At 35.8% G+C, this 23,563-nt stretch overlaps 1 protein-coding gene across 3 annotated transcripts; it reads right to left on the bottom strand.

Annotated features, from left to right (window-relative positions):
• Window positions 1-47: 47 nt before the first annotated feature.
• On the bottom strand, window positions 48-22,880 carry LOC109110114 (M-protein, striated muscle-like). 3 transcript variants are annotated; one of them, XM_042718414.1, is made up of 38 exons: window positions 22,725-22,880; window positions 21,833-22,037; window positions 18,945-19,067; window positions 18,501-18,678; window positions 18,151-18,308; window positions 17,966-18,058; window positions 17,649-17,737; window positions 17,032-17,067; window positions 16,691-16,852; window positions 16,369-16,530; window positions 14,928-15,069; window positions 14,655-14,854; window positions 14,488-14,544; window positions 13,554-13,678; window positions 13,285-13,468; window positions 12,321-12,495; window positions 12,112-12,233; window positions 9,812-10,008; window positions 9,511-9,637; window positions 8,544-8,719; window positions 8,167-8,281; window positions 7,904-8,060; window positions 7,625-7,731; window positions 7,318-7,362; window positions 7,076-7,212; window positions 6,820-6,964; window positions 6,084-6,143; window positions 5,935-6,002; window positions 5,704-5,829; window positions 4,700-4,771; window positions 4,373-4,460; window positions 3,813-3,851; window positions 3,560-3,665; window positions 3,200-3,363; window positions 3,046-3,082; window positions 2,767-2,789; window positions 2,461-2,516; window positions 48-2,370 (listed from the first exon to the last, which is right to left on the bottom strand). In XM_042718414.1, exons 2-38 carry the CDS (start codon window positions 21,982-21,984, stop codon window positions 2,110-2,112), a joined length of 4,464 nt encoding a protein of 1,487 aa, XP_042574348.1. In that variant the 5' UTR covers window positions 21,985-22,037; window positions 22,725-22,880; the 3' UTR covers window positions 48-2,109. The 3 variants fall into 3 exon arrangements, with proteins under 3 accessions (XP_042574348.1, XP_042574349.1, XP_042574350.1); XM_042718415.1 differs by lacking the exon at window positions 4,700-4,771; XM_042718416.1 differs by lacking the exon at window positions 21,833-22,037.
• Window positions 22,881-23,563: the final 683 nt, after the last annotated feature.

Raw genomic sequence — 23,563 nt, 5'->3', positions numbered from 1 at the left:
ATCCATACATATATTTTTTTTTTCGAGAAAGGATTTACCAAATTACATTATTGGTTAAGTAACTTTAATGTTCTGTTGTCTACTGTTAAATAAATTTTTTTTTTTTTTTTTTCACAAAGCAGTAGATTGACACTGGAAACTACACAACCAATTTAAATTAAAATGAGACAACAGTTGAGATACATTCTAATGTTCCAGTTTATGCTTAAAAATAAAGCAAGTCCCAAAGCTTTTTAATTCAAAACATGTTAATATTGTTATACCCAAGTGTCATTATTAACTGCAGGTACACTGCAGTTACATAAAGCAATGAGATGCATATTTTCAGTTGCTAAATAGGCTTTGCGAACTTTTTTAAACCCAATATTAAGAAATGACCATATTTTATAAGGCTTATAACACTAGAAATGCCCATGGTACCACAATTTTAAGGTTAACACCTCGATATGTTTACTTTTCCAAACAGTTCATACATTAGCCTGGGTTAGCAATTCACACTGTATAGTTCTAAAGCCAGAATGGCAGCAGGGCTTCATAACCTCCCTCCCCAAATTCAGAATTACAAATGTGACCCTGGACCACAAAACCAGTCTTACATAGCATGGGTATATTTGTAGCAATAGCCAAAAACACATTGTATGGGTCAAAATTATTGTTTATTTCTTTTATGCCAAAAACCATTAGGATATTAAGAAAGTATCATGTTCCATGAAATATTTTGTAAATATATTAAAACTTAACTTTTGATTAGTAATATGCATTGCTAGGGCAATATACTCAGTATTTAGATTTTTTTGCACCCTCAGATTCCAGATTTTCAAATAGTTGTATCTCGGCCAAATATTGTCCTATCCTAACAATCCATACATCAATGAAAAGCTTATTTATTCTTGTTCGAAAAATTAACCATTATGACTGGTTTCATGGTCCGGGGTCACAAATGTGAAACACTGCTTAACACATTAGAGTATTCTTAACTCACATTTAAAAAGACGTTAAAGGGATATTTCACCTCAAAATTAAAATTCTCTCATCATATACTAATTCTCGAGTTGTTCCATACCTTTTATGAGTTTTTTTTCTTCTGTGAGCCAAGAAAAAAATTATTTTGAAGAATGTTGATAACCAGATTCGGCACCAGTCCACACAAACTATGGGGTGGGGGGCATTTGCATTTCTAGAGGGGGGCACAAGGACCAAAGTTGCTGGGCCAGGCCTCCTCATGGCACGCACACTGTTTGTAACCAAACAGTCGACGGTAGCCATTGGCATTGACAGTATTAAAAAAATACTATGGAAGTCAATGGCTACCGTCAACTGGTTACTAGTCTCAGCCTCAGACCGTTGGCTAAACGTCTGATGCATATGGGACACAAAAGTGGAAACACTTCAGGAGTGTCGAAGTCGTCATCGGACTGGTTGAATTCTACAGGATTTCCAGGAGACATGCGTGTCACGTCTTTAATGTTCCACCTGGAAACAAAGATGCCGTGGCGCCAAACCCCCTCACTAAAGAAGAAAGCCAAAGTGTTTACATCTGTGACAACAAGCACTTTTCAGTATTGCAGGATTTTCAAAAGTATGTGAAATATTTAGAGTTCGCGGCTTAGAATCTTTCAAATACGTCTGAGAGTTTTACACACCGGTCTGTTATAGTGGCAACATTTCCACGCCCCAAAACATGACGCTAAGCAAAACGAACTGTGATTGGTTGTTTGACAAGTCGGTCAAACGGCCTCATGGGCGGGCCTTGACCAATGAAAGCTGCCATGAACTCCAGACCTTCAGCCATCAGTCTGAAGGTCTGGCTATGCGAGACTAACTGGTTACCAACATTCTTCAAAATGTTTTCTTCAAACAGCTTGAAGGTGATTAAATCATGACAGAATTTGAATATTTGGATGAACTATCCTTTTAAACCCTGGGTTAAGTATAGTGTGAACAGCCTAGAAGCTAATATCGCTCACAATGGGAAAATTATGTTTATTTAAATGTTTATTTAAGGGGAGACCATACAAGATTGCACTGTGGGTGGGGCTGCTTTGAATTAAAATGCTTTGGAAGGTATACTGGTCATATGTTAACCCCTCTCTCCCTCTGTGCGTGTCTTTACTCCTTCTTCTCCGCTTCATCCTCTGGGATGTAGACACTGACGGTAAACTCTGCCGCCTCTGTGCCATACTTGTTCTTCACCAGCAGGGCGTATTTGCCCGAGTCGATGGTTGCAACAGCAGCGATGGTGATGCTGGCAAACTTTCCGTGCTCAAACTTCAGCGTGTAGTGATCATCAGACAACAGCGGTTTATCATTCTTCACCCAGCCAACCTCAGGAACAGGATCACCCCATACGTTGCCGGTGAGATTGAGAGATTAAAAGGGTGAAGATGGATAAAATGTCAGGCCAAATTATCAATAAATTCTTTATGAAATATGAGGCACATACACGATTGATTGTATTACCTTGCCCTCCTGAATGGTGACTACATCAGGCAGGCCGCCCACCACACGAGCACGGTCTACAGATACACAAACCATTTAATAAGCTGCAGCTTCAAGAAGTTTTAATATGCGATGAACCAAATCAGTATCTGTTCTCTCTAAAGGAATGAGTCTGAAATGTTTGTTCAGGCATATTAATTTCATCTACTGAAGACAGAATATGATTCTGCAACTGAAACATTCAAATTGAATTGCTTCCATGCCATGACATTGCGAATATGTACACACTGTCAGAGCACAATAATAACAGCAAAGACAATCACTTACTTCTCTCTGCTATGGCCGCCGCCCTGAGGAAGGAAAGATAGATAAACACTCTGTTATTTAGGTCTTTAAATAGTGACCCCAAAGGTGATGCATGTTTCTCACACTTTTCAATATCAGGAAATGCTTCACTGCAAGCCTACTGTGACGTACTCATGGGTGGTCTATTTTAAGATTATTCTGACAGCTTATTCAAGGAGGTCTTAACCAGAGAAAAGTAGAAAATTAACAAATCATTGTCACATTAATAGGATATGAAGTTTTTCATTAGTTTAAACTTACTTCAGCCTCTTGAATTCTTCAAATGCTTCCTCCCATACTATGTAGTGGAATGATAGGGGGGTAAATAATTAAAAAAAGAAAAATACAAAAGGTAATAACAGGGATGTATATGGGATTTTTTTTATATATTGTGTTGGAACACCTGAGCTCTTACCTTGTCCGGACAGGTCAAGAACTCTCTTCAAGCTGCCTTTGCCATCAAAGATATCAATGGCATATTTGCCCTTATCTTTCTCAGTGGGCTCGTTAATTTTGAGGAACAGCTGTTCTCCGGTGACTCCACACTGCACTCTGTCTGAATGGGAGATCTTTGATTCTCTGGAACCAGTTAGAAACAAAAGGGCAACACACAAGGTCATTGGCCATGGTGATATGGTACAGTGAGCTTTGGATTGGATTAGTTTTGGGAAGAAATTTAGTTTGAAACTGTTTCAGTGTGGCTAACGTGACACTGAAGTCACATTAAAACAGCCCACACACACTGTTAGATAGAGAAGGGCGCCAGGATGCCTACTTGTGAAGCCAGCCAACACGGAGATCTTCAATATAGTGCACAACGAATGAATAGAGAATGATTCCATGTTCTGTGCTCATAACCTTGAGCTCGGTTGAAGAATTGGCTACAAGAACAGAGAAAGAATTGCATTAAAATCACATGACATGCACTGATCGGATTCGAGTGCATGAGAGCACATTCCTAATGAAGCATCATGTTACTGTACATTCAATAACACTGTGTGGTGAAGAACTGATGGCATGACACTCACCAATAACTCTAAATACTTCATTCAGCACTGCTTGATAACCTGTTAGGAAAAAACAGATAATAATCATATTCAAATAGCCTATGGATTGAAAAAAGACAAAAAAAATTAAATAAGCATTTACTGATAGGTGAATTGTTTTTAAATCGGAATTTAATGACATAAAATCCAAGAATAAAAATGATTTTTCAACATGAAGCCTAAATTGCGTATTTAATATGTATGTATGTGTTACAAATTTCTATAATTAATAATGAAATATTAAATATAAGATAATAAATCTTATAAATAAGTTCTTTAAATAAGTCTTCATATAGAGCGAAACAAGCAAAACACCTAAAGAAGTCGTTTTTCCAGGTTTGTTTCTGTGCTGGACTAATGAAATTCTGTTGTATGTCTGTGCTGAATTTCTTTGAATTGCAAATCAGTAAATTCCACAACCTGTCATTCCAATTCAAATTCCAATTCAACATCCTGTGAGATGCAAATTGCATCTCAACGGAAAGGATGGCAATCCTTAAATTCAGAATTTTGATCAGGCCCCTTTACAATGTGGCTCCTACCTGCATCTGTCAGGTTCAGCAAAGTTTTGTCCTTTCCCCTTTCATCTTTCAGTTTAACCTCATATACTCCTGCATCTTTCTTTGAAATCTGTTGGGCAATTGTGGGAACAGTGAGGCATAGACACTGGACACTAGTTTTATCAATACGAATCAGAAGCTAAAACATTCTTTGAACAACATTTAAATAAACGAAACAGGAAAGACCGAAAAGCCAAGCTTTTCTCCTGCGGAGGATGCTGCAGGCAAACAGAGTAAGAGAGGAGAAGACAGCACCATCACAAATAACAACATATCAACACTGATGGCAACTTAATCAAAGCTCCAGACTTTTGGCTTGCTTGGACTTTCTTCGGTTGCAGGTTTCTTTTTCCGTTGTGCCTTTTCGCTCTTAATAACAAGCTGCGAATCAAACAAACATTGCAGTTAATGCCAGCGCCCCCTACTGGAGTGGCAAGGGAGTTTGCCCCTCTTCTGCAGCATGCATTAAATCCACCCCTCTCTCAGTCCAACTGGACTGGCACCTTATAGGTAGTTGAATTCAGACAAACTAAGATGGCTTTCAATATTTATAACCCATTAATATTACAAAATGGAGGTCAGATTGCACATAATATGATAATTTGCATTACTTAACCAAGCTGCCATCCAAATCTGACTGAATTCAGGAACTGGCTTCCTTTAAAAACCAAGGTACACACACGGAAGAACCATATATTTATAATATATGGACATAAATGTTGATAAATGTTATAAATAATTGAATAGGTTTTCCATCCTGTCCGTTCATGATAGAATCCAACACAGGTGCATATGCACTTACATATTTCTCCAAGGGCTATTTAACTTCAATAATGTAATTTTATTACTAATAATGCTGTATCCTTCATTACATTAACATTAACCATCACAACATTGCTGCGTTAACTATTGCCAAGATTTTTGAAACCTTGGATTACGTAAAAAGTAGCCTAAAACAAGCTTAAGCCTAAGTTGCTAATTTTCCAACGCAGGTGATGTTGGATGAAAATGAAGGGCATTTTAGAAGAGCGAGTTGTTAAATGTGGATAAAAGATTACAAAGATCACTTTTCATTGAAAAATATGAATGAATCAAGTCTAAAGGAACAAAGAAAAGAAAGATTCTTCAGTACTATGCAAATATCTCATCATTTATGAGCCCGTGTGTCAGAGAGGAGAGTGGCTTTTTGCGTAGCAAAGCCTGTAGCATATGTAAAATACTGCATTCAGCAAAAATGCATTCATTATAATAATCATACAGATGCTGGAATCCCAGCTCGAACACAGCCTTATCATTGCCCAACCAAGTCTGACCTTGCCAATGTCAAAGATCAACACGTCATCAGATTTTCCGATCTTCTTAGCATCCTCATCATCCTCTTCAATCTCAATTCCATCCTTAAACCAGGCAATCTCAGTGCCAGGTTTGATGTTTCCAACCTATAGCGGAAGAAAGATGGAAAAAGGGATTTTAACAAGTATCTTTTCAACCTGAGGCATTGACAGATGGTTTCATGTTCCCATCTTTGATTCCTAGAGCCTTACCTTGCATTTCAGATGCACATCACATTCTGGAGTGACCTCGAAACTGAGATACTCCACAAAGTGAGGACCTGTGTGTGGGAGAATATTTTTAGACATTCAACAACTAAAGTGTGATTTAACACAAACAAAACAGTGTAAAGACAGCGTACCTTGCCTTCTGACCCACTCTGCTCTCTCAAACTCAGATTTCTTCTGAAGCTCAGCAAACTCTGCAAAACAACATTATTAAAAATAGAAGGAAATGATCAAAGCGTGCAGAATACAGCTTATTTTGAGTTTTGAATTCTGTTTAGAGTCCATTCATAAGCATTCCCCGGAGCTAGATCACAAAACACATTTCTTGTCACCCCACCTGTCTAGTTCATTTGGATTTGGAGTTATAAACGGTACTCTTCTGCCCTCTAAAGGACATACTGATATAAAACTCTGTTAGGATGCAGTACTAGTGAGATGTACTAATGGTTCACTGGTTTTAATAATGGGTTGAACACAAATATATGGTGGGCTCCAAATCTGGGATTCAGAATCTAAGTTAAAATGATTTAATAACCAACAAAAGTTATGATGTAAAATAAATGAGAAATAAGTTAAGACTGTTTCTATATCACTAATTATTCACTCAAATTGTTGTGCTTTTAATAATAATAATTCTCATCATTATTATTATTTACTCCAGTGAATGAGTGACAGAAAGGGACAGAAAAATTATGATTTTTTTATTAAAAAAAATATGAATTAGAAGCATTTTAACTAATGGTTTCAGACTTCTGGACACCTCTGAATTTGAAAATAATATATATATATATACACACACACACACATTACTAATTGGACAAAAAATACTAAAGTGACAAAAAAACAAAACAAATTAAAATATGACTTCACCTTCTCCAATAAGCACTAAGCTGGTGCGACCAGTTGCTTTGCCATCAACGAGGTTGAATGTGAATGTTCCTTCATCAGTAACCTCCAGTAAGTCCATGAACATCTCAATAATGCCAGTGGTTTTGTTAAAGTTCATTGTGTACTTCTGAGTTTGACCCAAAAAAAAAACATCATCATGTATGCTGTTCAAGTTTACATGATAATTAATATTAGTTTGTGAAGTCCACTGGAGCTAAAATGTTCTGATATGTCTTACCCTTCCTTCATGGATGATATTGTCATTGAACACGTACTCCACTTGGCAATTAGAAGTGAACTTGCCAACTTCGGCCCAGAAACGCACACGACCCTTCTCCTGCAGCTCAATGGCCATTTCACTTTTGAAGGGAATTACTGCAGAAAATTGCTCAATTAACATAAAACAACCTACTGACTTGTAAATGCATATTAAGTATGCATATTGACTATACTATAAAAATGTCTAGATAAACCACTTACTGGGGAACTGGTGGTCATGGCTGATGTCCAACAAGCGCTTAAGTCCTACAAAATATAAACAACATTGCACGTAATCAACTTACGAGATGTAAACTTTCTATGAAAAAAAACAGATTATTGACGTGAATTATTTGTTTTGTGTGGAATCATTTGTTTGTTGTTTATGGAAAAGGAATCGGCAGCTGCTGTACTCTCAGTTGACATTAAGAAGTAGTGATCTTCATGTTTTCCCTTCTTGAGCATGAGCGTCACTCAAAGAAATGTAATGGGATGGAATATCACCACAGATTTAAGGAAAGTGACTCACCTTCCTCAGTGAGCGTGTAGCTGGCAGAGACACCATCAGTGTTAGTCACAAAGCAAGAGTAAGTGCCCAAGTCTTCCAAAGATGGGTCATTAAAGATGGCTCTGGACCTAAATAAAGGTAAATGAATGGTTCTGTCAACAGTGATACATACAATTCACTTGCAGATCTAGGTATTTCTTTACATGTAGGTTACTGGGTATACAAAAAACAGTCAATCTCAACAAAATATGAAAGTTTATGAAACTATGCATGACTGTATTATTTCAGAAGTCAACTCACCTGCCCGCAGCAGTCTGAATGGTGAGACGAGAAGTGTCAGTGAAGGCCTCGTAGTTTTTAGACCACACAAACTGAGAGTTCTCTTTAAGATCGGAGCACTCAAAGATCAGAGAGATCACACCATCGTCGTCCACATCCACCACAATCTCATTGGTTCCTGAGGAGAACCCAACATGTGTAACAAAATTAGAAGTACAGGTGGTGAGTGACAGATGTTTTCCTCTACCGCACAGCTCTATCCATGTCCTATAATAAAACCTCACCAGGGCGAGTCTCAGCCAAAATTGCATCAGTTGCCTTTGAGGGTCCACCAACACCTGCCAGATTCTTAGCATGGACGCGCAGCCTGTAGGAAACACCCTCTTGGAGACCAGTTACCTTTATCAAACAAAGAAAACTAAGATGAGTAAACGCCCTCTGACATTTTGTTCGTTCTCTTTTTTAAATAACAACTAAATGTCTCAACACAAAAAAATAAAGAAACAAAAAACATCATTAAAAACAGAAGCCAGTTCTAGGAAACTGGTGTGCAATTAAGCCATGGGAACAGTTCTGTCTCCTTTCTAAAAACAGAACTTGAGATACATACTGTAAAAATAAATGACTAAACTGTGAGAACTAAAAAAATCTCATTTATTACCTTCATGTAAGTATTTTTTGTGGATCTCTCTTGGACACATCTCCATTTGCCATTCTCTTCCTTATAGTCTACATAATATCCAGTCACAGCACTGCGGCCATTGAATGTAGGTGGTTCCCACAGAAGCACCACAGAGTCTTTACGCACCTCCTGGACACGGAGGCCATGAGCAGGGCCTGAGTTTGTTAAAAAAGTCAAATGCACAGAGAGAAACACCTGTGATACATCACCGCAGGTAAAATGGACAAAAAACCTGTGATTATTGCTGACTAAATTGAACCCAAGTCCCTTTAGTGGCAAATCAGCACCTTAAATAGTTAATAGGCAGAACAGCCTCTTTCAATCCTAAGAATGTAAAAAGATTTTTTATTTTTTTTTTAAATAAGAAAAAACAAGCATTAAAATGAGCACAAATAAATAAATGTAATTAATTAATAAATATGTTTTTTTCAAGATTAAAAAAAATTATTTTTATTTTTTTATAAAGAACAAGCATTTGGATAAAACTGCTTTGTCATTTGTATAATTCACTTTTTATTTCAGTTATGCCAAACTAACTATAATATTATATATAACTAACTAAATATTTTATTTGGCAGAAAAAAAAAGAAAAGAAAAAAGTAAAAATTATCCTTATTCTTTTTTTTTATTTCTTAATCCTAATTTATTAAATAATGAACAGCTGGAAAAATCATTGGGCCTTGAATACTGGTGTGAATAAATTTGGCCTTAGAGTCAAAAAAGTTAGCAGCCACTGTTATAGAGTAAACAAACTCAAAAAGGCAATTTACACTCCTGTAGCTCATATATCATATTGAACATTATGATTTCTTCTCCTTGATCATTTCCTTCATCACCTATGAGTGGTCTGTCTCCTCCCCATTCTAATCTCTCCCATGTACTGATTTGAACAAGGACATATGTCTTTAAAAATCTCATTGCCTGACATAAATACTGACTGGTTTACCTGGAACAGCCACAGTCCATTCCTTGCACTCCAAGGGGACAGTGGGTATGGAGGATTCACTGATACCAGCCCGATTGACTGCACGCACCTGGAACTGGTAGAATACGTTTTCCTTCAGGTCTGTCACCTAAGTCAATGAGACAGGAATAGGGACAACAGTTATTCAGATCAGTCTTCAGCACCATGTGCATTGTGAATGTGATCATAATTCATACAGTAACTTTATGAAAGCTTTTAATTTTATTAAACTAAATAAACCCACAAATCGTCATATATCCAGCACTTTGATCTTATGACCTACTTTATAAGATGTGCCAGTGACTGCCTGGAGGTTAATTTCATGCCACTTGCTTGTGACTCCATCCTTCACTGTTCTGTAGTCCAGGTAGTAACCTTTGATGTCAGCTCCACCAGTATTAGCAGGAGCTTGCCAGGCCAGCACCATGTAGTCACGGACCCTCTCCTGCAGGGTCACACCAGTGGGAGGGCTTGGGACGGCTGCAGAAAGACAAGACTTAGTTTAGCCCAACAATCATTCAAACATTGGCTGTTTTACATGTTACCCAAACAAATAATTCTTCTTGAAAGAGTACAAGATCTGTTGTGTATCTTCATAGTGGGACATCAGCATATCAAAGTCTGATGACCTGAAATTTTGCTGTTGCGTGTTCGTAATAATAAATAATAATAATAAAATAATAATTTTAGAATATTTTCATGCTGTTCAGACTATCAGAAAGCATGCAGCACTTGTTATATAACTCCTGTTATATAAATCCTGTTATATATAGCCTGTCTAGGTCAAATTTAACCACAAAAACAGTAGATAATAGAAATTATATCTTGCATTATTAAAATAAAGACTATTAGAAAAGATCTCTTTAAGACGTTTTTTTCATTTTGTGACTTTTCAAGAAAATCAAGTCTGTTCTACAGATTTTTTTTTAATTGTGATAGAAAAAATATAAAAGTAAGCTACTGAAATCTAAATTTCATTCTCTTAACTGGAGTACAAAAATATTATTTGTTATTACATTTTACTTTGTGAATGAATATAGTGAATGAATGGGGAAAATGTAATTGTTTATATATATATATATATATATACATATAATGCTTTATATATAAATAATATAAATTTATAATGCTATATATAAATAAATAACAACACACACACACACACACACACACACACACACACACACACATATAAACTACTGCAAAATGATGAGTTTCTCTGGATATATTATTTCTAGGTATGTGTTTGAATAATATAAACATTGTTTTATTCTATAAACTACTGATAACATTTCTTTAATTTTCAAATAAAAAATCCTTTTTGTCCTTTAAAGCAGAAAATTGAAATTTTGTAAAATGACAATTGTGACCAAGATTCATCCACCTGTCCATGACACATAATGATACACAGATTTGTCACAGTCTGAACAGGAATATACTCACTGTGCTCAGGACGAAGGATGACCTTTGCTCAGCTTGTTCTACCAGCCATCCTGCTCATGCATAGGTTTGCATTACACACCCTGCAGTTATTCAGCAAACAGACACACAGCACAGACACATGACAACACAGAGGCACACTGTCTGATTTTCAGTCAACGTGCATTTAGCTGTCTGGGATAGTTAACGAGATACCCTTTTTGTCTCTTTCACATGGCTGCTTTGTTAATCTTAGTACCTAGATGTTTGTGTCACGCAGCATACACTCAGGTAATGACTGTGTGTTTCTAAGGGAATTAAAGGAGTTCTGATAGCAGGGCAGGGCATGCAGAGGCAGGACTCGTTTTAATAATATGTTCATGCAGCATGCAGGCTTTGTATTTTTAGCTTGGTGGTATGCAAAGTTTGAATAGCACAGCCATTATATACAGTACAATGGTGACTTTTTAATGGCACTGAATGCTAAGCGAGAGGGTAATGAACATAAGAGGAATATGGAGAATGGTTTTGTACTAGTATGGTTCCAAGTGCTGGCATACATCAGGGAAAGAATGAATCATAGATATGAAATGCTTTTTAAATGGTTTCGTTCCCAAAGATATAACAGACAACATGAAATCTACACACTGGATGCCTTACACACATGGTTCAAATTAAAGGGAAAGTTAACCCAAAAATTTAAATTCTGTCATCATTTACTCACCCTCAAGTTGTTCAAAACCTGTATGAGTTTCTGTCTTCTGTTTAAAACAAAAGATATTTGAAGAATGTCGGTAACCAAACAGTTCAAATGAAATGGATAAAAATACTATGGAACTGTTTGTTCACCAACATTCTTCAAAATATCTTCTTTTGTGTTTAAACTAATACAGGTTTGGAACAAGTAGACCGTGAGAAAATGCTGACAGAATTTTCATTTTTGGGTGAACTATCCTTTTCATTTAAACAAAAGCTACAGTTCAGAAAAATTTCATTGTGCATCTCAGATTAAAAAAAAAGAATATGATGACTAATTTATAAGTGTTGTGATTAAGTATGTAAATTACAGGCCATGCTACTTGTTAGTTATACCTGTTCATTCTCTATATGGGGTCCTTGGCATGAAAAAGTTTCAAGACTTCTGCTGTAGACAACAATACTCACCAATGCTTGCTTTTACAATGCAGGCCTCAGATTCGGCGCTGCTTCCACTGTATCCTGCAGCATTCACAGCCTTCACCCTAAACACGCATTTGTCCATAGTGTTCAGCCCGTGGCACACAAACCTGCACACCAGAACACAAGTTATGCTTGCTATAAATATCTATATAAAATGCTTTATTGTAAGTTATTAGAAAAAATATCAAACATACCTAGTGCCTTTGACTGGCTTGTTGTTGCAGGGAACCCAAACGCCACTGCCACTGACGCTGACCTCGATGTAATAGCCCACCAGATTCTTAACCTCCTTAGATGCCCCCCAGCACACAACTACAGATGTGTCAGTGTTTCTGATGGGAATAACAGGCCCTGGGACAGAGGGCAGGTCTAAAAACAACAACAATAAAAAAAAAATCATATCAAATAAAAGACAAAGAATGGGGTTCATATGATTTCCAGGCAAGCCATACTCACACTTACATTAACAAGATCATGCCTATCGTGAATTTTTTTGTTGTTGTTATTTTGAAACAAAACATTTCTCTAGACATAAAACTACCGTTTCAAAAGTTTGGGGTCGGTAAGATTTATATTTTTTTAAAGTCTCTTATGCTCACCAAAACTGCATTTATTTATTATTAAAATGTATTTACTGTCAAAACTTACAATTTTAAAGAACAGTTTTATATTTTAAATGTAATTTATTCCTGTGATGGCAAAGCTGATTTTTTTAGCACCCATGTCTTCAGTGTCACATGGTCCTTCAGAAATCATTCAAATAAGCTGATTTGGAGCTCAAGAAACATTTCTTATTATTATCAATGTTAAATACAGTTTTGCTGCTTCATATTTTTGTGGAAACGATGATACATTTTGTCAGGATACTTTAATGAACAGAAATTATGGAGAAATCTTTTGAAACATGATAAATGTCTCTACTGTCACTTTTGATCAATTTAATGTGTCTGTGCTGGAATGAAAGTATACTGACCCCAAACCCTTGAATGGTAATCTTCTGAACTGATACTGCTGGTCTCATCCCAAATTCATGCCACGTAGGATTAGAAGCCCTTTGAGGCACTTGTCACAGCAGTCTTGAAACATACTCGCTATCATGCAATTCAGAACATGTGTCACCAACCTATTTTCTTTTTTGTGTCAAGTGCTAATACTCACCCAATCTGTCTCCCACAGTAGTCGCCCCAGTTTCTTCCGACGGCTCTCCAACTCCAGCAGAGTTGCAGCTACGGACACGGAAGCTGTAGGATTTGCCCTCGGCAAGGTCAAACAGGGCAAAGCGGGGGGACTTCACTGGCATCCCGGTGTTCACCCTCTGCCATGTATCTGTACCCACCAAGCACTGGGAAAACATTTGACAGTCTAAAAATGTCCAAACTCAATTCAAGGAAAAAATCAAATGTTTTATATGGAACATTCTGCTTCACCTTCTCCACATAATACATGACACCCTCATGTCCTCTCTGGATGGGTGGCTTCCAGCTCAGTACCACATAACTCTTAGTAGCCTCAGTGACAGCCAGGTCAGTAGATGGACCAGGAACCACCCCCACTGAAAGAGACAGTGACCGCCACACATTATTTCCCCTCTCTTTTTACATTTCCATTGTCTTTGCTGACATCTAACACTTAACTTCAAGTCAATCTTTAGTTAATAATTTAATAAAACTGTTAAATGCAAGAGAATCTATAAATGAATATCCATTTTTATAACATCCATTGTAATGCTGCAAAGCCTAGATTTACTTGAGGAATTTAAAACAACTGATTTTAATTTTCTGTATTTTATTTAATTAATTCACACTACTGTTCAAAAGTACAAGATCACTAAAATAAACTTATCAATAAATCACATTATATCAATAACAAAGTAAATAATAAAAAAAAAATTATTCAGGGACTGTCACTTAAAGATATTAAAAGTGTTACAAAAGATTTCCATTTAAAAGAAATACTGTTCTTTCGAACAAATAATCCAAATTTTTGACAATAACTGTGATAATAATTTAAAAAAAATGTTTCTTGAGCACCAAATCAGCATATAAGAATGATTTTTTCTGAAGGATCATGTGATACTGAACACTGAAGTAATGATGCTAAAAATTCAGTTTTGTCATCACAGGAATTAACTGCATTTTAAAATATATTCAAATGGAAAACAGTTATTTTAAATCTGTAAAAAAAAAAAATATTTAAAAATGTACTGTTTTATTGTATAAATACTGCCTTGTTGAGCATAAGAGACTTCTTTTAAAAACGTAATTAATAAACGAAAATATCTTACAAACCCCAAACTTTTGAACAGTAATGTACTTAGACAAAATTATGAAAGACTATTATCAAGTTAGTGTATTATTTTACCTGTGGGGTCTTCCTCAGTGAATTTGATCATTCCAGTCCATGGAGCCGAGGGACCAGCTGTGAAAAAAATAAATAAAAAACATACTTATTCTCATAGGCAAAACTGATTGGCTTTGTTCTTCACTTTTAATTCTTTGTTCTTTAGTCTTTATTCATATATCCTTCACCTCTAAAGCGGGCACGGTCTGATGGATCCATGGCAACTACAGGGTCAGAGGCCCGGGACGGGTGGCTCACACCAGAATTGTTGAGGGCTCGGACCCTAAAGGTGTAGGAGCGGCCCTCAATAAGCCCAGTGACAGGAAAACGGGCATACTTCACTGGAGTGTCATTACACTGGGTCCAATGATGAGTGCCAACCTCCAACCTGTACAGAAATATTTAAATGATAAGCACTGATGCGAGCTCTATGGTCTCATTGCTGATGGCATATGACTCACCTGTCAATAAAGTAGCCAATGATGGAACTGCTGCCCTCCACTGCTGGCTGCTTCCAGGTAACAACCACATAGTCTTTATTAGCATCATGACAGCGCACATCAAGAGGAGCAACAGGAACCCCCTCCTCCTCCACATCAGCATCTGATACACACAAATCAGCTTGATTTGCGCCCTGCTGTCACATCTAATTATGGCAAAGTAAGATACACGACAACGCCTCCGCTCTGTGAACATAGCTAGCTAATTTCAGCTCTCTCTTAACTTAGGAAGTGTTTTAATTATCTCCTTATGTAAGCCTTAAGGGTTTAAAAGATGATGTCAAAAACAAATACTTTCTAAAACCATTTATTTTGTACCATTCACGAGCCAACAACAAGCCTCAAATCAAATAAAATGGATCAAATTTGATTTGAACAAACAGAGACAGACTAAATCCAGAAGAGCCGTGGCAACGTCTCCAAACTGCTTCAAGAAACCTATCTGCAAAGCTACAGTATTTTTAAAATATTTGAGGCACTTGTGTATAAAAGCTGTAAAATTAGGATGCTTTCAAAAAATATTGTCATAAATAGATTTTCTTTATCAATTAACTTCTATTAACTAAATTAAAATCAACATTTGGTGTGACCATCTTTTGCGTTTAAAGCAGCTTTTGCCCTCGGTGCACTTGCGCACAGTTTTTCAGGTAGCTTTGCACTGTATAAATAAATAAAACTCTTAAATATTAAAATTTTATTTCTGATTTTATATATTTAATTAAAAATGTAGACTATGAAATTTTGACTTTGGGGTCAGTACAAGTATTAATGTTTTTAAAAGAAGTCGCTTATGCTCATTTATTGCATTTATTTGATGAAAAATACAGTAAAACAATAATATTATGAAATATTATTAAATACAATAATATATTATTTCCTTTTTTATTTATTCCTGTGATAGCAAAGCTGAATTTTCAGCAGTCACTACTTCAGTCTTAAGTATCACATGATCCTTCAGAAATCATTATAATATGCCGATTTGTTGCTCAAGAAACATTTCATATTTTTATTCATATTCTTATTATTCTTTTTGTGGAAACCAGGATACTTTTTTTTCAGGATTCTTTGATATATAAAGCACAAAAACAGCATTTTTTTGAAATAGAAATCTTTTTTAATGGTCTTTAATGTCACTTTTGATCAATTTAATGTGACCTTACTGAATAAATGTATTAACTTCTTTCAAAAAAAGTTACTGACCCCAAACTTTTAAATGGTAGTGTAACTTGTACTTCACGCTGGCTGCCTTTAGTGCTGTCAACCAAAGATAGAAGCAGCATTCCCAGAGAGAAACCTAATACATGTGGTAACTCTTAAAGATACAGTGCTCACAGCTTGTGCAAGGACAAGAAGACATTTCCTTTCAACATATGAGTACTCGGCACAAGCAGACAGGTCTCACCTCTGACAAACACATAGGCAGAGTGGGTGTCAAAGCCTGACTTGGTGTTGACACGCAGAGTGTAGAGACCCTCGTCTTCTTTGTTCAGATGCACAAGAGTCAAAGTGGCTCGCTCACCACTCCAATGCATTTGCACCCACTTAGAAGGTGACAAGGCGACACCTGATGAAGAAAAGGGATCATTATAGACTGTAAACCGCACTTTAATTAATAGCTCTTGCATATTAAGAGCACATAGGAGGACAAGGGTTAGGAGATGGTGACTAATGCTTCAGTAAATTTGCAAGTATCTTTTTAAAATGCACTTAGCATTCATACTTACCATTTCTGTACCACACTATCTCTGGCTGGTAGCGCTTCACAGTGGGGTAGACAATGACTGTACAGCCCAAACTCATGGTCTCTCCCTCACGGCCAAAAGAAACGTCAAACTTGTCAATGATGGTAGTGTTGAAGGTCACACCATATTCAGGGCTGAAACCATCTGAGTGAATATGAATAGAAACAGCTTAAAGGTCAAATGATTGCTATTATACACATTCAAATGATTATAAATGAGGTGTAGAATTTAAAGACCAAAACATAAAATTTGTACTTATATAAACACTTTATATGAGTACAGATGTGATCATAAAAGAGAATTATATGGTATAGGAAACTTACGGGGCCTTTCAGCCACTTCTTCTCCTTCTTTGAATCCTTTAGAATGAAAATGCAAATGAGCTCTTTAGTGCATTCTAAATGAAAAATGTATGATAATGAAACTGTATAACTGCATGGTGCATTGCAAACAGAACCAACTGCTTCTCTTTAAATATTCTGTTTGACCTTGGCGTACATGATTGATACACCAAACAACATTAAATAATAAAGACCCAGTCAAGATATTTCATAGCATTTGCCTGTGCAAAGGCAGTGGAAAGATGCTCTAGAATAACACAAGACAAACTGAGGAGCTGTAAGAGCCTTAAAATAGAACGCCAAGAGGACAGCAGCTGTAAACCAGAGCAGAGTGACTTACGCACAAGTATAAGCACAGTTTCTACATGCAGTAGAATATGAGTACAACTTGTGCCTGTGCTGCAGATGACCCCTTAATTATGTCCTTCATTAACTAAAAATATATATAATTCAGGTTAATAGAATGTTCAATCCAATCTTCATTATTTGCTTCTTATTTTTTGAAGACCAGATTGGAGTCATCATCAATACACAACAGTTTGATTTTGAGCAGATGTAAAAAAGTATTCAAAAATCCATTAAAAAAGTGAAATACTCACTTTTAATAATGACAGAAGCAAACGCAGAACTTTCTCCCTTCACGTTAAGTGCAGAGATTCGGTACTCAGCAGTGTCGCTAAAATTACAACTGCAACCCACAAGAATCATTTTAATATCATTTCAATATAATATAATATATCATTTTAAGGGAATCAAAAATAACAGTCATGCCTTTAATGTTTATCTTTTTCATGCATCTGATATTACTAAGAAATGAAATCATCCCATGTATTTATTGGAATATAATGAAAAAAAAAAAAAAAAATCACAAACTAACTTTCGCAAACATTTTAAACAACATAAAAATTTTCTTTACTTCTTGATTTCCAGAGAATGCATGTTGTATTGGCTCTCTGTGAAGTATTTCTCAGGGTGAGACTTAGCATCAATTAAAACATTGTTTTTGTACCTGAAAAGGAAGGATTACAGAACAGAGTTAAATTAAACCTGGGTTAAATGATTATTTCTATCCAGTAATGCTGGAATTGAAGTGTTTCTGACCAGGCCACGCGGGGTTTGGGCCATCCAGCCACCGTGCAGTGCAGCGTCACACTCTTCCCCTCCCACACGGTCTGGCCACGTGGTTTCACGATGAACTCCGGAGGGTGAGTCAAACTATCTGGGTTCATCTTCTTTTGGAATTCTTCTTTCTCATGAATCTTGTGTAAAAAACAACATAAAATAAAACAATCAAACAAATTCTCACACTGCTGGAATAGTTCGTCTGACTAACTTCTTCTACAATAAGCCTTAATATACAGTTTTGGGATACAAAAAGTTGCATCAAACTTTTTAACAGTTAAAGGCGCAATGTTTTATATAAGCATCTCTTTAAACATTTTAGGTCAAACCTTCCTGCTCAGAGCCATGCGTTCAGCAGACTCTCTCAAACTGGTCTCTCTGGACTTCTTCACAGTTCTCATCTTGAAGTCAGTCTCCCTGGAGAACAGGTTCCTCATGACGACATACCCCACACCCTCCTCCTTCACCTCCTCCTGAGTCTCCATCAGATCCTGGGTAGCCAAATGACTAATGGAAAAGAATAATTAAATGAGCAGCCTGAGCCAATATTGACTAATACTGTTTGACATATGAGATCCATGTTAGTCTAGACGTACAGTTTTCAATTAGCCAGCAAAGGGACGTAGGATCAACTCCTGACTTAACTTAAAAAAGGTCTAATGAGTTTCATAGACATGAAGGATAGACGATGACAGAATTTCCAGTCAGGTTTAATACAGTCAACTGAAACAAAAAAAACAACAACAACAAAATTATTAAATCCATGCAACCACCTGCTTCTGAAGACTGGCACAACGTATCCAATGACCTCGTCTTCTTTGTCTACAGCCAGGTACGAGCGCTTTTCTTTCTTAGAGAGAGTGCTCAGTTTCTTCTCCTTTTTTGAGATCTTGTGCCTAAACAACAGTGAACATCAACAACACCAATAAACACACAGTTGGATTATATGGCAAAATGCATCAAAGATTTTGTGCATGGCTGAAAACACTTCATTCCATTATTCCATCATAAAATGTCAATTGCATTTTTTTTTTCTTAAATCCTCCTAACGCTAATGGAACAAAAGGTTCTATATTTCAGCAGGGTTAATGGAATAGGATGGAACAGAGTCACTTGAAAGTCAGTCTTAGTGTGTTAGTGGAAAGTAAATATTAGCAGAGGCATCCACTAAATTAAGCATTTATTAAAAAATAAATGAAAAAGCCTGAAATAAGCAGCACTTTAGAAAAAGCAATTAAATCAATATACAGTACCCCAGGATATTGTTACTGTGTGTGCGCACATCATCCTTGTTACAATGTTCCTCATTAGCACACCAAAAAATATTAAAAAAATAATACTATATTACATTTTTTCTTCTTTTAATGTACATTTTGTTAATTGCGATAAAGAAAGATCATGACCAGCTGGAAACAAACATTACTTGAAATGTCATGTCAGCCGGAGATAAACCATTTAGTATGCATATGATCCTGACAGTCACTCACAACTGCCACCGGCATTATGGGCTTTGGAATGATTTATAGATAAAACATAGAGCTCTGTCTGCTATTTGTGAGGCTGATCCTTTTATCTCTTACACTGTTACAACATATTTTAGGATTACAGCAGATTCTAAGCCATATGTGGATTGTTTCATAAGTAATACAATAATACAAAGTGCATATTTTGCAATTTGTTCTAACAAACAAATACAATAAAAAAATAAAAAAATTAAATCCAAAAATAATAAAATACAATCACAACAAATATTTAAATACAAAACAGTATTGCTGTCAGGAACCTATAAAAACATTAATGGACCATATAAGTGTTTGGTTTGCCATATTTAAAGCATACATGTGGCAATTTCTGATTTCTAAGAGCTCAAATACTGTTCTACCTTAAAGGGATTTTTCACCAAAAAATGATAATTCTGTCATTAATTTCTCACCCTCATGTCGTTTCAAACCCGTAAGACCTTCATTCATCTTCAGAACACAAATTAAGACATTTTTGTTGAAATCCAAGAGCTTTCTGACATCGTTAAAGTAGTTCATATGATATCAGTGGTTCAACTGTAATTTTATGAAGCTACAAGAATACTTTTTGTGCGCAAAGAAAACAAAAAAAGACTTTATTAAACCATTTTTTCTCTTCCGTGTCCGTCTTGAACACACGGTCATGATAGTACCACAATGCATGCGTGGTGCTGCTGACACAGATGCCAGCGTTCTAAAGTGTTCTGACTATTTTAACAATGTCCTGACTTTGTGGGCCTTGAACGTTTAAGTTGATAATCATTAAATTCAAGGTCAAAAAGCACTCCAATTTCACAAAAAATAACTAAATTTATAATCCAAACATCAACTAAGAACCAAAAAACAACATGAACACTAATAATAAAAAGTTTTGTTGCACCTTCCTCTAACCCCTTAAACAGATACAGTAGCTCAACAAAAATAAAATTGTTTCATCATTTCACATGTTGTTACAAGCCTGTATGACTTATTTTCTTCTGTGGAACACAAATGAAGACATTTTGAAGATGGCTGGGACCAAACTCAAAATGTCTTCTTTAATGCCCCAAAAAAGAATGAAAATCATACAGGCTTGTAACGAAACAAGGGTGAGTAAATGATGAGAATTTTCATCTTCATCACCAAGCCACCTCAAGCAGCAAAGTGATGTACAGTTCATGTACAGTTACAGCTCAGCTCAACTACTGTGATTTCAAGTTTCAGTGACCATAAATAATCTCTAAGACCATTAATAACTTTGGCTCACTCCCACAGAGGCTCAAATTCTTCCAGCAACAGGGTCATGGTATCATGGAATCCTCAAGAGCACATATGTTCCTCTATAACAAAAGATTCTGACCTATATATAAACATAGTTCTAATGACTGTGAGCATCAAGAAAGCACAACAGCCACAGCACACTCAGCTGGCTTATTTTTTTTTAAGTATTTGTTTCCATGCATGTTCTCCATAAGGATTTTTTTTTAAATATTCAACAAAAAGTTATAAGCTATGAACCAAAACAACTAGCGTAGAAATAAATCACAATATTACAAACTATTTATAGTGTAAACAAAGTGAGAATCAGTCAGACACAGCAACATTTGCTCAACCAATGAAATGAGTGTGAGGCAGTGCATCTGTTTGTACAATCAGATACAGATCTATAAAATATATAAGAAGCTTGAGAGTGTAGGGAAAATCTATATCTCTGCATATACCAAAGAAAAACAAAGTCTTTTTATATATGACTTGATTTTAGAATCTATGTTGTCATTGGTCATAGTTATAGTTTTGTTACTGCAATAAGCGCTGATGTAATTTGCGGTCATCACAAAATGAAACAGATAATGAAAGAAAATGCATCAGTGTTCTTTGTAACATTAGTGAAACAGAAAGGCTTGTAACTTCCAACACAAAAACAACAGATTTTTAGAGGTATTTTGCTATTTTGTTTTAAAGCAAACAAAAATCATAAGCTTATAATGAAAGGGTTATGATGTAGGCACTTCATATGATGCACACATTTTCAAGTAAGCAGCATGGAATGTGTTATAAAAGCACTTGTAGCTAAAAAGCAGTGCTTGTGAGGGGGTTGCTCTACAGGGGCCAATCTTCAGGGCAGCATGAGCACAGGGAGAATGTCCCCTATGTCCTCTTACCCATGGCTGCTGCTACTGCTGCTGCTGCTCACATAAGCAGCATAAGACTGGCGGCTAACAGATGACAGGGAGCCTTGGTGGTAGCTGCTCTCAAAGCGTGTCTCAAGGTCCCGTTGCTGCTGTTCCTTTTGTAGTTTTAAGGATTCTGACATCCTGAGGTGCTTTTTAGATCGGCCCAAGGACCCTTTCTCTCTCTGCTTGCAGTCTCAAGTACAATTCCCAATGAATGTTAATTCAAATGCACAAAAAACAACACCTGACTCCAAACACAATTTTAATCATGAATATGCATTGTCAGAAAAAAAAAAGTGTAAAGATTTATGGCCTTATGGGGTATAGCAGCTTGTCCCTGGGGCAATAACCTTAAAGGGACATCTTTGTACCTTAGTGTAGTAATACCCTTAAGGTACTACTCTGCATCTTTAGTGGTAAATAAGGTACATTTATGTTTCTTTGAGAGTACTGCCCAGTCAAAAGCTGTACACCAAAATACATGCTTTGTATGCACTTTTTTTTTTTTTTGTAAGTCCACTATTATTTTTCAGAAACAATGTATGGGCCAACACACATATCCAAGACATTTGTCTATGTATCTTTGTTTACAGTTCCAAAAATAGTACCAGACACATTCTTGTTCAAATTAAAATGACATAAATCGACTTAATATCAAAATAGCAAAAATTAAATAGTCCTAGAAAAACGTTCCTAGTATTCAAAGTATAATGGCAGACACCATACAATCATATGATCAACTAGTTTTGTCTGTTGTGGTGGTAACTAATTCATAAATTTAGATTAAGTTGTTATAGACAGTTGGATGGTTTTAACACATTAGCCTACTTCCTATATTTGGGCCAGGCCTAGCGTCAATTAGAAATACAAAGTCACTTACCAAGTCAAAGTTGCTTTTGCAAAAAGAAGAAGGAGCACACTCCAAAAAAACGAGAAGCCAGTGAAAATCCAGGCACAGCGGCGGGTATGGGGCAGCCGACAGGACGGGACTTCACTGAACAAAAATAATGCTGCCACTCTGCAGATTGGAGCGTCAAGCCACGACCTTGTATGGCCACTAGGTCTGTTAAATATAGACCCTGACTAGGACTAGGGGCAGGCAGTTTCAACATGTTAACTCTGGGAACGCGCGTAATTCAATTTATAAACACAAACAACGAAACAATATTTTATTAAAGGAGTATCGCAAGACTGCTGTTATCAAATCTAGTAGAGCAGAAGTGATTGAGTGTGATATATATATATATATATATATATATATATATATATATATATATATATATATATATATATATATATATATATAATTTTTTTTTTATCTTAAACATTTCATCAAACAATATGTTAATTTGCGATTTAACCACAGTATCATATTCTCCCGGCAAACGAAAGTCCCAAAAGAATCCTATTTAGATATAAATTTATATATAAATGGTATTGATTATGATACGTTTACAAACTGTTTGCTGTCCCTTTCAGTGTTTTGTACTTGAACGTTCTGCTGTCATATTAAAATCATATATATATATTATATATATATATATATATATATATATATATATATATATTTATATTATATTAGCCTATATATATATATATATATATATATATATATATATATATATATATATATACTATATATATATTATATATATATATATATAGTTATTTAACACAAGTATTATATTAGCCTATATATAAATATTTTTATAAACCTAT

This window comes from Cyprinus carpio, chromosome B2 (genome assembly GCF_018340385.1).
Source record: "Cyprinus carpio isolate SPL01 chromosome B2, ASM1834038v1, whole genome shotgun sequence".
Lineage (NCBI taxonomy): Eukaryota > Metazoa > Chordata > Actinopteri > Cypriniformes > Cyprinidae > Cyprinus > Cyprinus carpio.
Note: the sequence above shows the minus strand (reverse complement) of the source record. Positions and strands in the feature narration are given on the sequence as shown.